Source organism: Marmota flaviventris, chromosome 3 (assembly GCF_047511675.1).
Source record: "Marmota flaviventris isolate mMarFla1 chromosome 3, mMarFla1.hap1, whole genome shotgun sequence".
Lineage (NCBI taxonomy): Eukaryota > Metazoa > Chordata > Mammalia > Rodentia > Sciuridae > Marmota > Marmota flaviventris.
The window spans coordinates 167,995,682-168,011,058 of record NC_092500.1 but is presented as its reverse complement, the minus strand read 5'-3'; the positions used below and the strand labels follow the sequence as shown (position 1 = coordinate 168,011,058).

At 37.6% G+C, this 15,377-nt stretch overlaps 1 protein-coding gene and 1 non-coding gene across 2 annotated transcripts in view; one reads left to right on the top strand and one right to left on the bottom strand.

Moving 5' to 3' along the window:
• Cdca2 (cell division cycle associated 2) overlaps nt 1–14,902 on the bottom strand; it is a 50,311-nt gene extending 35,409 nt beyond the window's left edge. Inside the window, exons 1-7 of the mRNA XM_027927130.2 lie at nt 14,830–14,902; nt 13,997–14,060; nt 13,728–13,901; nt 11,415–11,563; nt 5,021–5,171; nt 2,974–3,170; nt 1,167–1,251 (exon numbers count right to left, since the gene is read on the bottom strand). Of these exons, the coding sequence (XP_027782931.2) occupies nt 1,167–1,251; nt 2,974–3,170; nt 5,021–5,171; nt 11,415–11,563; nt 13,728–13,901; nt 13,997–14,060 (820 nt within the window). The 5' untranslated portion in view covers nt 14,830–14,902. The remainder of the gene's footprint in view (nt 1–1,166; nt 1,252–2,973; nt 3,171–5,020; nt 5,172–11,414; nt 11,564–13,727; nt 13,902–13,996; nt 14,061–14,829) is intronic.
• LOC114085929 (U6 spliceosomal RNA) lies at nt 4,243–4,349 on the top strand. Its single transcript, XR_003581575.1, has one exon. It is a non-coding gene; the product is annotated as a U6 spliceosomal RNA (small nuclear RNA).
• Nucleotides 14,903–15,377: the final 475 nt, after the last annotated feature.

Sequence of the window (15,377 nt, the reverse complement as noted above, 5' to 3'; positions counted from 1 at the left end):
TCCTGCTCAGGACAGTCCTTTCCCATAGTCCCTGCTTGCAAAAAAGTTAACACTGACCATGACCATTATTTGATGTGTGTATTACCCAGTGTTTTATCTTATTTGCCTGGACAAGACTTGGGAAAGCACTTAGCCTGAAAACTAAATTAATATATTTAAGAATTGATTAGTGAAGCAGCCATGGAATGGGGACATGTTAATATTTTAATAGGGGTGAAAACACTGGCCTTCACGAAGAGCTTCACTTATTGACCCCTCTGGCTTCATTTTATTCAAAGTAGTAAATAACATACCTTCCCTTAATCAAAAATAAATAAATATTTTTTTTAAAAAAAGAACTAAAAAGCCATGGTGGGGGATAGGAATCAAGCTGTACAACTGGTAAATTTCTATATTCTATGTGAAGTTGTACAATATTAATTGTAAGAAGACTATGAGAAGCAAAAATTGTTATGTTATAGTCCCAGAGCAATAATAAAAAAAGATGCAACCTAGGTAAAAGGCAAGAAATTAAAATGGAATTCTAAAGTCAAAGTCAAATAAACCTAAAGGTGGCAAGAACAGAGAGGAACAAAAAACTAAAAAATATATAATAAAATAGTGGATATAAATATATACTGCAACTAAATGGTGGAAATTATCAGAATGAATAAAAAAGCAAGATACAACTATGTCCCACCGGAATTTTACTTTTAAAAAACAAAAACAAATAAAAAACAGGCAGGAAAGCCTGAAACTGTGGTAGCAACTCTCACTGAATGTGAGAAAACGAATTTTGAGAAAACGAAGGATAAATAACTTCTGCATCCTATGAAGACTTTTTGTATCCTTAAAAAGAGAAATAAGTAGCAAAATTTACATATAGTGCTACTCTAACAACACAGACTTAATATATTAGTAGCCCCTACTCTTTATACTACATTCTATTAGCTTGGAAATACTTGACCAATTAAGACAGCAGTTCAAAAAATAAATTGCTCATATTCCAATAATTCCAACACATTCCTACTAGTTTGAGAGCTCCTAAAAAGTATGAAATCATGAAAGCTCCTAAAAAGTATGGAATCATGTTAGTCTTCTGAAGTTTTAGTGTATAAGTACATAAATAAAACATATCCATGGAATGGGGTAACCAGCAAAAATACTAAAGAAAATTCCCTACTTACCGTTTGAAGCCTCTGGGCCCACTAAACAGGTAGAAGATGCTTTTGCTATATATCCAGGCTGGGTTAAACCAAGTTCAGATGATTTCTTAGAGAAAACAGGTAAAAAGTAAAGAAGCATTATATTTTATTACGTGTAGTATAACTTAAACTTGATGCAGATTTTAGTAGGCATCATGGATTACCTGGAAATTTGGTGTTCAGTCACCTTATTATCTAACAAACAAACTCAAAGTGAACAGGAATCTAACAGAGGAGTATTCATCTTAATTGTATCCTAAACATCTCACAAAATAAATTTTCAGTCCCCTAGAAAAAGTTTAAAGGACATATTTATGTTGCCTATTGAAATTGCTACCTTCAAAGAGGAATGTCTTAAAGTGTTATGTAATAATCAAATACCAAAAGATAAACAGCTAGAATGAAAGAAACATTAATGGCTAGGACAGAATATATATTCATACTAATTCAGAAACCATTTCTATATTGTGGTACATGTCCAATGAATCAAAGTTCTGATAAGAAAAAATCATTATGGCTTCTGTCGTATCATGTAACTCTAGCCAGAATAAAGCAGAGTGAGCAAAGATTATGGACAACTCTGGGACACAAATGAAACCTATTAGAAATTGAAGAATCTCTAGTGAGTATGAGAGATATATTATAACTGTTATATACAAATCTAAGTGACAGGGACGGTGCAGAAAAAAGTTCCGGCTGTTTAACAGTTAGATGCCCCTCTCACAAAGCAAATGAGAACCTACTGAATCACACTAGAACAAGGAATATAAAGCAACAAAAGCTACGACACTGGCTCCCTGTTCCCTCTTGCATAACGGTCAGCAGATCTTCAAGAGTATGATTTTTCTCCTGTTTTAGTAAAATTCATGTTGGTTATTGTTCTTAGAGAATTTTACTAGCTAGGTAGTTATAAGCCACAAAAGTCCCTGATGTACTTGAAACAAGGAGGAATTGCTAAAGGGCACCTAGATTCCCAGCCAGTATTAACCCAGTCAGGCGCAACAAGTGCAAGACCTTAGACCTAAGCAGCACCTCCCAGAGATCACCCTACATGCAACTGCAGTGTAACTGATGTTTAAATTATCTGTCCGTTTAGATCCTACTTTCCTCGACAATAAGCTGCTTGAAAGCAAGACTAAGACCATCAAACCATGACCATCTAGAATAACATATCATGCAGATGACACAGAACTTAAGCTTTTCATAAAGTCCTTTGTGGAAGATCAACATATCTATCAAAACTATTTCTAGCCAGGTCTTGGTGGTGCACATCTGTAATCCTAGTACCTCAGGAGGCTGAGGCAGGAAGATCACAGGTTCAAGGCCACCTTTAGCAACTTAGTGAGGCCCAAGCAACTTAGATTGATCCTATATTAAAATAAAAAATAAAAAGGGCTGGGAAAACCACTCAGTAGTAGAGTGCCTCTGGATTCAAAGCCCAGTACTAAGAACAAAGAAAACAACACAAAACTGTTTTTAGTAAATGACATTAGAAGTAACATGCTATATGTATATAGGAGACCAATGTGATTCTGCAATCTGTAGTCAGAAAAATGAGAAATTATACCCCAATTGATTCAAATGTATGAATTGCCAAGATCATTGTAATGTCATGTGTAGCTAAAAAAAAAAAAAAAAAGTAACATGAAGGAAACACCAAACACAACTTAAAACCCTAGCATCTACATGTCACAAGAAAGCAATAACATTGAAATAAGGCCTTGACAGTCTTAAACCACCCAGGCAGGAAACCAGAGCTCCATTCGTGTGTGTAAAATAAATGAATTACCTCAGGAAGATCTGCAGAAGCCTCATCAGCACACATGCCATCCACATCCATACTAAGGATCTGAAGATCCATCACTCCCCTTTCGACATTGCTGAGGTTGTCATCAGAGCTGCTCTGCAAGGATATTCTCCGACGTTTGCATGGTAACTTTTCAGAGAAACCAGACTGCTGACATTCACCAAGACCTTCCATGTTGGCTACACACACAAAATGACACAGGAATCAACATTTTTTTCCTAAGCTATTTTAAAATTTTGTACACTATAAAAATTGGGGGAAAATTCAGTGTTTAAATTATCAATGAAAAGAAATAATTTTTTTTTTTTACATCTTTAACCTTTTTACTCAAAAAGGAGATTGAGTTGACAGGCAAGAAAACATGACTACTAAAAAGACAATAAATTTAATTAGAATTATGGGATTTTTAGAATGATACACTAAAATACATGTGCATTTCTAATAGGGTGTCTCACTCTTTCTAAATTTACCATTAAGCCTTTTATTTTGAACATTTTAAAGGATGTGGTTATGTTCTAATACTGCTGTGTTTTTATTGTGACTTTTGTGAAAAAATGCAACTGTAATGTGCCTCAGTTCTTTCTTAATACAAAAAAAAGAAGCCCTAACCCTTGATAATTCAAAGTCAGCAGAATTATAATAATGATACAAATAAAATAAATTTTAAAACCCAGATAAAAATCCAAATATAGGACATCTGAATGGGTCATGCAATGCAGAGGTGAATGAATCAGACATGTTAACAGTAGACTGCACACAGAAAGTACTGAAATGTACCTGAAGATGGTTTAAGCAGTGTTATGGATTGTATGTGAGGTGTCCCCCAAATGCTCATGTGAGAAAGCATGCTAGAAGGTTCAGAGGAGAAATGATTGTGATGAGAGCTTTAACCCAATCAGTGAATTAATCTCCTGATAGGACTAAGTGGTAACTGAAGGCAGGTAGGGTATGGCTAGAGGGGGTTGGAACTAGGGCGTGGCTTTGGGGAATATATATTTTGTATCTGATGAGTAGAGTCTCTCCCTGCTTCCTGATCATCATGTGCACTGCATCCCTCTGCCACATTCTTCCGCCATGATGTTCAGCCTCATCTCAAGCCCAGAGGAATGGAGTCAGCTATCTATGGACTAAGACCTCTGAAACTGTGAGCCCCCAAATAAACTTTTCCTCCTCTAAAATTATTCTTATCAGGTCTTTTAGTCACAGCAGCAAAAAAGCGGACTAAAACAAGAAGTCAAAAGAGAATCATTTGTGCTCGCTTCGGCAGCACATACACTAAAATTGGAAAGATACAGAGAAGATTAGCATGGCCCCAGTGCAAGGATGACACACAAATTCATGAAGTGTTCCATATTTTTAAATTCTTAAAAAAAAAAAAAAAGTCTAATAAAGCAAAAAGCATCTTTTCTTAAAAAAAAAGAGAATCATTTGAAACCTAGGCATGTGAAGTACTAAAGGAATAGTTATACTGATTGCAGTAAGTCCAAGATTTTGTTGAGTTCTGGTATTTCAAGTGCTTTGTATTTGGAAAAACAAAAAATGACTAAAAAATAACCAAATGAATTATAATTTAAGAGGTACAGCAAAGAATACAGCAGATCATTAAGATATCAGATTGGACATATATGTGGTTAACCTCAGAGTTGGGTATTTGGTATTCACATAAATGTTTGCAAAACTAAAAGAATAATCCTATTAAAAAATCAAGGTTTATAAACTCAAATTTGCCACATATCCTATTCTAAAGCTGATATGAGCTAATAAGCTCTATTTAAAACTTAGAACTCAATTGCAATGATGTGAAAATGAAGGTTCAGGAATGCTTGATATTAGATTTTTTTCAAAAGAAACCAGAAATCCAGATTTCTGTGTGATATGTCCCAATTTTAAATGTTAGGCTCCATTTAAAGATACAATGGAACTCTGCAAAAACTGTTTTCTCACAGTGAAAATAAATCTTCTTTATATCTTAGAAACTTGTCTTTATCAACACAGAAGTCAGAATACAGAATGAATTCTTGACACTCACTCAAACCTGTTGTCTCAAATCCTCCTCTCACTCCTGAGAATTCTGGACAATCAATCATTTTCTCATCTTCCTTTATGGAGTGAAAAGCTGTCTGGAAAGCAGATATCCGCTCTCTTAATGAGCTAACATTTTGATACAGTCCAGGGCTGCCCTGTTATAGTACAAAAACAGAGTATTATCAATCAAGCTTAGTTTATTCTAGGCCTATAATCACTGAATCTAAAACTAAATACACAAAGGCCTTTTGAAGATCAGATGTAAAGAATAGGTATAGCAAAGCTTCTTCTACCTGGAAGTCTGCATTTTCTATCTGAATATGTAGTATACTACAATCATTTTAATTTCCCCTCTGTTTTTCCCAGTTTTTAGCAAAACCTCAGGGAAGAGGAATAGCTAAGTGGTATGGATAGATGTGTAGCTATGTGCTAATACTGAGTAATGAGCCCATGAATCATGTTAAGAGAAGCTTGGAATAGGTGGAAATGCTTTAGAAAGGAGTCCAGATAAAATGCATTCCCAGTTATATGGGATTAACAACTCTTTAAAGGATTCCAAGGCCCTTAAGTGCTTTCTTTCACACCTTGGTATCCAATACAAAAACAAAACAACAGAAAAACACCATACTGAATCCCAGAGATGGGGCAAGGAAGAAGGGGCTGGAGGGTCCTGCTTATTTGGAAATTTCATCAAAAGTTGTGCTAAAACTGCAAGTCATCTGTGTGATGCCTTGTCACATGTTTCATCTCAGCACACCTTCAATCCAAGCTGGTCTCTATACTCATCCTCAGTCTGCAAAAGTCCCCTGCCAGGGGAAGTCAGAATAAGCATAGAAGTTCCACACTGGCTCCTGACATCCCTCCTCATAGAGCCAAAGAGCTCTCCCTGGCTACCTTTTCCTGATCTTATGGAACTTAGGAACGAAAGCCAGACACTCACTTAACATACAAACCTAGATGGGGCATGCCCAGGAGCTCTCTGGAAACCCTTCTGACAGGGCGCCAAGCAAATACTAATAAAATGAATTTACACTAGCAGGTACAGAAGTGCCACATGACAGGTGATATAAAATTTAAGAGTTCTGTCAATATCAATAGTAAGTTAGTGGTAAATTCTCTCTGCAGGATTTTTGGTGTTTTGTTTTTCCTTCCTTTATTACTTGGACTAACACATTTCCACTGATAGGAGCTTGTAGCAATTCAAAAATTCACATCAAAATGCAAAAGTAAAAGAAAGATATTACCTTCCCTTAAGATATCATATGGAGGGAAATAAACAGTTAAAATCTTCAAGTCATGTTGGATGATCTGTTCATACATTTGATTCTATCCCTAGTACATTCATAAAGCAAGTCTATTACATAAAAGCAGAACATTTTAAATTCAAATACACTTGATGATGTAAACCTTTATGACATAAAGAACACATATTATTCAAAAAGTCTATAGGTCACTTGTCTCTAGGAGTGATGGGACAAGATTATCTCAATGGCATATGAATTGCTTTTAATGTGCTTTGTGTGTATTCATATTTGAACATGATAGGGTTGATGTAATGTTCTAGAAACTTGGAGCACTTTGAAATGCAGCTTAATACAAACTATAAGTTTTCCTACTTGCAATGTTGTTTTCCTGCTGGAGGAAGAGAACAAGGTTCATGTACTAAGTAAATGAAACAGTCAAAACGTACAGCTTTTTGCCACTTTTGTCTTCTCAATCATGTCAGTCAGCCAACATTCCTTTCTGTGAACCAGAACCTGTTCTAGGAGCTTAAGATGTGGGAGGAATTACATTCCAGAGTGAAATTCTGAAAACATATTAAAGTAAGTTTGAGGACAAGAGATTTTGGAAAATATAAAATATGAATATGGCCAAGTCACTAAAGTGCTGAACACCTGAGATGAAACCACAATAATGGGAAAGTGGTGCAGGGGAAAAAGGTGTTCTGCAAGAATTAGGAGAAGTGAGCAGAAGCTCTTGGTGGAAATAGGATGGGGCAAAATGAAAGCCCACTGACTGGAAGCAAACAAGAGAAGGGCTTGTAGGGCTCAGATCAAGAGGGACCAGAAGCCTTCAGGATTTAAATCAAGGCATAACAGAAAGCCATGGCAAAGTTTTAAGGAGCAGAGTCAAGGATCTCATTTATACTTTAAATATACCTCTTTGATCTGTGTAATGATAGATAGATTAGGGAAAAAGGAAAAAGGAGACCAGGTAGGAGGAAGCAGTTGGTGACACTGGCTAGAGTCACTAAAGCAGAGTTGTAGCTGTGAGGATGTGAAGAATTATAGGTAGGCTTTTGAAATGCAGCCAAAAAGTAGTGATAACTTGGAGATGGGACTAAGGAAGACAGGAATCAAGAAAGATTAAAAGGCCTGAGCAACTAGATGATGATGGCTTTCCCTGAAATGGGAGAGTGGGCTAGAGGATCTGCTGGAGGGTGGGTATCAACAGCTGGGTTTTGGCTAGGTTATGCTGGAAATGTTTTTCAAAACCCAAGGGAGCTTGGCTGGGGTAGTGGTTCAGCAGTAGAGCGTTTGCCTAGAATGTTCTAGGCCTGGGTTTGATCCTCAGCACCACATAAAACAATAAATAAATCAAATAAAGGTATTGTGCACAACGACAACGACAACAACAAAAACCCCAAGGGAGCACCAGGCGCAGTGGTGCATGCCTTTAATCCCAGCAGCTCAGGAGGCTGAGACAGGTTGCTGAGTTCAAAGGCAGCTTCAGGAAAAATCGAGGAGCTAAACAACTCAGTGAGACCCTGTCTCTAAATAAAATACAAAAGCTAGGGCTGGGAATATGGCTCAGTGGTCAAGTGCCCCCAAGTTCAATCCCTGGTAACACCTCCGATCCCCCCGCCCCCCAAAAAAACCCACAAGGGAGCAACTGAATAGTGGGCCGCTGTTATCCAGGACTTTGGGGCTGAAGACAGACATTTCAGACTCATCAGTGTAGAGACGATTCTCAAATCAAAGAGAAGGAGACAAAGAAGAGGCCTATACTGAAAACAGAGCTGACCAAGGCTCTTCAATGAATAGTGATATTCCCACATTAACTTTTAGAGCTCTAGGACTCAGGTTTATACCACCAGGAATTCTTCTCAGGAAAGCAGATCAGCCAGAGAAAAGATTCATAGATTACATTTGTTTCCCCAGGGAAAAAGTGGCCCTGTTTGTCTTACATAGAAATTCACTAGTTAGCAAGCCCTGTCTGTGCACCTTGAATTCCCAAGCAGTTTTTCAAAGTGCCTGAGTCTTAAATACAAACATCTGAAGATTAACAGACATTTAAAGTGCTGAGAATAAGACAATCTAAAATACAGCCCGCAAAATAAAAGGAACCTGATGAAAAAGACATCTTGAAAGGCAAGGAAGAAAACCTCAATAAAACAATCCACAACAAAAGATATTCCATCATAAAAAGAAACATGAAAAGTCAGCCATCAAAATATTTGTTGAATAAATGAATGATCAGAGCTATTCAACTCTGTAAGCCAAAATACAATGGAGTAATGCTTTCAAATTTTTGATGGAAAATATTTCAACCTAGATTCCTGTACCAAGAAAAACAATGTAATGTGTTAGTAGAATAAATCTATCAAATATGTGGCAATTCCAGAAAAATGAGGTAGTAAATTAAGAAAAAGGAGACCAAGGAAATGGGATCCAAATGGAAGTGGAAAAGGTAATTACTAGGGATGGTATAAGAAGCTACAGAATGGTGTCTGCCCAGCAAGCCTAGATGGCAACCAAGCCAGACAGGACGAAAAGGGCAAGACTCCAAGAAGAAAAGAAGACTGATAGACTCTTAAGGTTCACAGTTTTTGTCAAGTAAGGAAATGAGATATGTAGTAGATTAAAAGAAAAAAAAAAAGTACTTATTAACTCTGGAAAAACAAAAGTTGTGCAAGAAAGAAAACCACTGCATTGTACAGAACAGTTTCTGGAAAATATGTACATTTAAGTAATGCATACCAAACCCTAATTTAAACAAAAATTGTACCTGATGGCACTGGAGGGAGAAAGGGGAAAGCATTAGGTTAGGTAGGTGAAGCACTATACTATACCAACTGTTTTGCTATAGTTATTTTCAGTAGTAATAACTATAGCAAAATCAAACCATTCCATGCATATTCTAGGAAATGCTATAAGTACATCACATTTATTTATTAATCCTCAGAAAGTCCTTGCTATTATTATCACCTGATTTAAACTTGGGAACAGAGAATTTAAGTAATTTGTCAAAAGTCACAACTAATTACTAACAAAGCAAAGATAAAACCCAAGCAATAAAGCTTTAGACTCCATGCTTGTATCTACTGTAACAGCAGACCTCAACACGGTTTCCTACTCTTAAAAATTATCAAGTACTCTGAGCTATGTATGTTGGTTACATCTATTAGAAGTATTTTAACAGCCTTTTCAGAATTGTCAATCTTCTTTACTCAATAAAACTCATAAGATTTGTTAAAAGTTAATCACAACGTCACACACAAAATTCTATCAATTAATGTTTCACATTCTGTTATGTTAAAATCCAATCTACTTTGCAGTATAGAGGTTATCTTTTAACCATGCAAGTTTAAAAAAATTTTTTTTTGTTCTAATTAGTTACACATGGCAGTAGAATGCACTTTAAAACACCATATGTAAATGGAGCATAACTTCTCATTCTTCTGGTTGTGCATGTACAATCACACCGGCCGTGTAGTATATATGCACACAGGGTAATAATGTCCAATTCTTTCTACTATTCTTCTTACCCCCCCTGCCCCCTCCCTTTCCTTCAGCCTAATCCAAAGTAACTCTATTCTTCCCTAGCCCCCTCTCCCTTGTGAATTAGCATCCTCATATCAGAGAAAACATTTGGGTTTTGGGGATTAGCTTACTTTGTTTAGCATGAATACTCTCCAGCTCCATCCATTTACGAATCTGCCTCAAACAAATAATTCTTACCAATGAGAAAACTTGCATTTGTAAGAATAAATTAGAATTTTAGAAACCATGTATCCACTACTATTAAGCCTGACAACTTTCTGAGAGATACTTCAATGGATCAGTAGGAATATTTATGAAGTATTTTACTATTGCCTAATAGAATGCATCAGTATTTGGAAGATAATATAGTGAATCAATACTTTCCAAATGACTGGGGCATACTGTTAAAAAATCTTGCATGGGCATACCTTTTCCACACATCCTCATCAAAACTTATTGTTGCTTATGTGCTTGATAATTGCCATTCTGACTGGAGTGAGATGAAATCTTAAGAGTAGTTTTGATTTGCATTTCTCTGGTGAGACTGCAAATTGGTTGCACTATGGATATTCTTCAGAAAACTTGAAATGAAGCCAGCATTTGATGCAGCTATCCCACTCCTTGGTTTATACCCAAAGGACTTAAAATCAGTATACTACAGTGATGCAGCCACATCAATGTTTAAAGCAGCTCTCAACTCACGATAGCTAAACTGTGGAACCAACCTAGGTGCCCTTCAACAAATTAAAGGATAAAGAAAATGTATATATATATGTATACACACAATGGAATATTACTCAGCCATAAAGAAGAATGAAATTATGGCTTGCTAGTAAATGGATGGAACTGGAGACTATCATGCTAAGTGAAATAAGTCAGTCCCCCCAAACCAAAGGTTGAATGTTCTCTGATATGTGGATGCTAACACACAATGGGGTGAGGGAAAGTAGGAAAGGAATAGAAAGTCATTGGATTAGTCAAAGGGGAATGAAGGGAGGGGGGTGGGAACAGGAAAGACAGTAGAATGAATCGAACATAACTTTCTTATGTTCATACGTGAATACAGGACCAATGTAACTCCACATCATGTTCAACCACAAGAATGGGAAGTAATATGGGGCTAAGATTGTGGCTCAGTGGTAGAGTTCTCACCTACCCATGCATGAGGCACTGAGTTTGATCCTCAGCACCACGTAAATGAGAAATAAAGATATTGTGTCCACCTAAAACTAAAAAATAAATATTTAAAAAAATGGGAAGTTATATAAGTACATATAATGTCAAAATACATTCTACCATCATGTAGAACTAAAAAGGACAACAACAAAAAAAATGTTTTTAAAGATTTTTAAAGCAGGAAAGAAAAAAGTTGGAAAACAATAAAACAGTGCCTCATCTCATTCTAGAAAAATAGACAAACTGAAAAATGTTAGTAAAATAAATAGAAAGCTCCTCTGGAAAGAAAACCATTTCAATCCAAGGCCACCTAACTCTTATCCATGTTTAACATTATCATTTATGTTAACTGCAAATTCTCTGCAAGACACAGAAAACACACTACAAATCCAAAATTTCATAATAAACCAAAATATTTTCCTAGAAGAATTCATGAAAGAATGTACAAGAAAACCATACCTGAAAGGGAGAATCCTGTGCCAAAGATGTTCTCTTAGCATTCTTTAAAATCCTCCGCTGAGCAATGAAACGAATCAGATGGTTTGTTTCAGGAGAGCCCCGGGTGCCAATTGAAGAACGTCGACGAGACTTTTTTGTAATGAAATTCTCTTATAAATTGGAACAAAACACAGCAATCATTAGTAATCATGTCCAAAGCTGGTGATGTACCAGCCTGAGAGAGAAAACATGACATGTTACACAATACTAAGTAGAGAATTATTGGCAAGGTAATTCTAACCATCATCAATTGGGTAGAAATCTTTGTTTTGTCCACTCATTTAGTCCATGCTCCTAAAATAGTGCCTGGCACATAAAAGGCATCTATGAAAGTTGTCGAAAGATACAATAACACATTTCATCTAGTAGTTTTATTTTTGTTCCATATTTCCTACATACAGAGGTGAGTAATGGCTTTCTTTTGACTAAGAACTCCTCCTTTTTTTGAATTAGTTTTATCCACAATGACAGAAAGATTACCTAAGCACCTGAATAGCAGTCCCCCTTTACCCATGATTTCAGTTACCTAGGGTCACCCAGCTGGAAAACATTAAATGGAAAATTCCAGAAATAAACAATGCATAAATTTTAAATTGCATTGTATAACAGATGAAATCTCAAGTTCTCCAACTCCAACCTATCTAGGATATGAAACAAACTTTGTCAGGCATGTCCAGCATACCCACACATTAAGTCACTTAGTAGCCACATGGGCTATTTAAATGGTCTGATAGTATTTGTGTTCATGTAAACATTATTATACTTAATCATGGCCTGAAGCTCAAGAGTTGTGATATTGGAAATTCAAACATACCAAAAAGAAGCTGCAAAGTGCTTCCTTTAAATGAAAAGCACAATAAGATGTTTAGAGAAACAGAACAACTTCATATGACTTACTACAGTAAAGTTATAATTTTTCTGTTATTAGTTAGTTGTTCTTAAGCTTTTACTCTACCTAATTTACAAGTTAAACTTTCCCACTGATACGCATGTACAGGAAGGAAAAAACAAGCACATACAGGGTTAAGTTCTATCTTCAGTTTCAGAAATCCACTGGGAGTCTTTGAATACATCCCTGTGGATAACAGCAGCAGGTTGTGAGGGTAGAGACCACTACTATGCTCTTTTGCTCTTAATCTTTCAAGGTAATTTTTTTTCTGAGATACCTACTTACCTTCAGCACACTACCCTAAATTTTGCCCTTTTGCCTGAGTACAAAACAGATCTAGCGTTTTACAGTCCTAAGAGTGATGTTCCTTTTTTCTTTTTTAAAATATTTTTTAGTTGTAGACAGACACAATACCTTTATTTGATTTACTTTTATGTGGTGCTAAGGATGGAACCCAGTGCCTCACATGTGCCAGTCAAGCATTCTACCACTGAGCCACAACCCCAGACCCAAGAGTGATGAACACAGAACAACAACAACAAAAACAAACAAAAAAGAACACAGAACAAGTGCCACTTCAGCCTTGTCTCATTCATGTCTCATACTGTGCAATAACGATTGGTCTCTCCAGTCTCCTGCTATCCTCCATTTCTAAATGTCATTCTCTAATCCAATTCTATTCCCATATTTCTTTCTTATCCACCGAAGTCAGACTTCACTGGTGAATTTCATTTCTACTGCTTGAACACCAGCCCAAGTCAATTTTCTGTTTGTGATTTTTAAAAGAGGCACATGCCAATCTATTGATGTTATTTTTTTGAATTGATCCTCAACTTCCACTTATTTTTGCTATATATAAACATTAATGAACGACTATTCCTATTATACACCCTCTTAGATCCCCCTTGTTGGGTCAAAAAGTGATTCACACAGTTTTCCAAGATGGGCATGGAACACACCTGATTTAGGATCATCATCAAGCTGGGTGCTCCAAGACCTTATTGCCCCCATCTGCCATGCTAGATGAGTTGGGCATGTGCACTGAAGTCACCCAGGCCATGCTGCAAGCCTATGATCCCAGAAACCCAGGAGGCTGAAGCAAGAGGATTTCGAGGCCAGCCTCAATCTTTGTGAGACCCTGTCTCAAAAAATAAAAAGAGCTGGGATGTAGCTCAGTTGCAGAGTCCCTGGGTTCAATCCTCAGTACAAAAAATTTAAAAGGCAAAAAAAAAAAAAAAAAAAAAAATCACCTGAATAACCAAGTTTGCAGAGTCAATCAACTTAGACACCTATTGTAATAAGATGGAGAGAAACAACAAAACTAATTATACTAATGTGATTTTTATACCTGAAAAGCAGTACAATAGAATGACAACTTTTCTTACCTGAAGAGTTCTTAACAGAGCTTTCAGGTGTAATTCCCAATTGTTCTATGGTTGCTGTGGAAAAGTTCAAAGATGATTTAAAAGTATCTGGTGTGCAAAGATCAGGATTCATTCCTGCTGCATGCTTCTGAGGAATCACAAGCTTTCCAGTTCCCAAAATGAAAGCAGCATTTTCTGAAATGGACAAGATGTTGTAGGGCATAAACATCATTATCAAGATAAATACCTAAACCTTAAATTTCATGAAGAGGCAACAGATCACCACATACCAGCATTATTAATTGCAGACTCTTTGATTTCAGAAGGCTCCTTGTCTTTTGAATTAGTATCCATCTAGAAGACAAAATTTAAAGAAACAAAAAATAACCCACCACCAAAATTAATGTGGCTAGACTAAAATCCTTATTCAGGATTGAATGCCAATACAATTTATATCAGCATGAATAGATTTTTTTGAGGTATAATGGCACAACACTTAAAACCACCACCAATCTTCACACAATAATTTTAATCTTTGTGTCTGGGCTAGCACCATCTTGCACTCTGACATTCCTATGTATACACAAGCAATTGCTTACACAAAAATAGATACTGTAATGTTTTCTTCTTGGATCATTTTTGCTCCAAATTACAATTACACGTAAGTATGTCGCTGATATACACAATTCACTTTCAACTGGGAAGTATGGCAACTTCCTATGAGAGGGAGCTAACCCGTAATTCTAAATTTTTTTTTTTTTTTTTTTTTTTTTTTTTTTTTTTGTATATAGCTGCCATAAAAAGAGCTGTTGAGAAAGAAATGGAGTTACTGCTGTTCAGCTTGAAACAAAGCAGACCCCTCAATCTTTCTGGATATGTGAGTCATCTGTGTATCCCCGATAAAGAGGCAGCTGTGTGCATTTCCCGAAATTCTAAGTGAGCAGGTCTGGAGGGACCCCGGAAAACTCATTCTAAAGACCACCCCGGGTGACCCAGGGCAAGTCGTAAGTGGGTCACCTTCCGCGTCCCCGTGCGAAGTGCTAAGTCCAGCAATTCCGAGAGACACCCCGGAGAAGGAGCACTGCCAACCCACCCCGAAGCCAGAGCCCTGATGCGGGCCTACCTCTCACGCCCACCTCGAAGCGCCCCGCGCCCGGGTTTGCTCTGAGAGCACCGCAGCGGACCAGAGTCGCGGCTGTCTCCCTCTGTGGACCCTAGCTCTTCAGGGGGCTGCTCGCCACGTCCGCCCACCGCGCTGCGCCCCGCGTCCCACACCGCACCTAGCGGTCCCCTGCCAGCCCACCGCTCCACAGCCGCCCGCCGCCAGATTCAAATTGCGGCCCCGCCCCCTCGATGCCGGCGTAGCCTCCGGAATCTGTACGCCGTGCGCCACCCGAACTCTCCTAGGCCTTTCTGTGGCCGTCAGGCACAGGTGAGGGCCCCTGGGACCGGAGAGTAGCCACCACTATCTACAGGCACGCCCCCGATAAAGCTGACTGACTGCTTTCCTGAGTCCCGGGCACTATTTTTTTGTGAGAAGCTCGCGGAGTAACCATTTAGCCGTTTAGCTCCGGACCAACCTTTCGATTGGATGCCGCAAACTTCGAAAAGAATCATTAGACCAATCCTGACAGAACGACGGACTGGCTCTTTTACCCAATCAGCCAATCC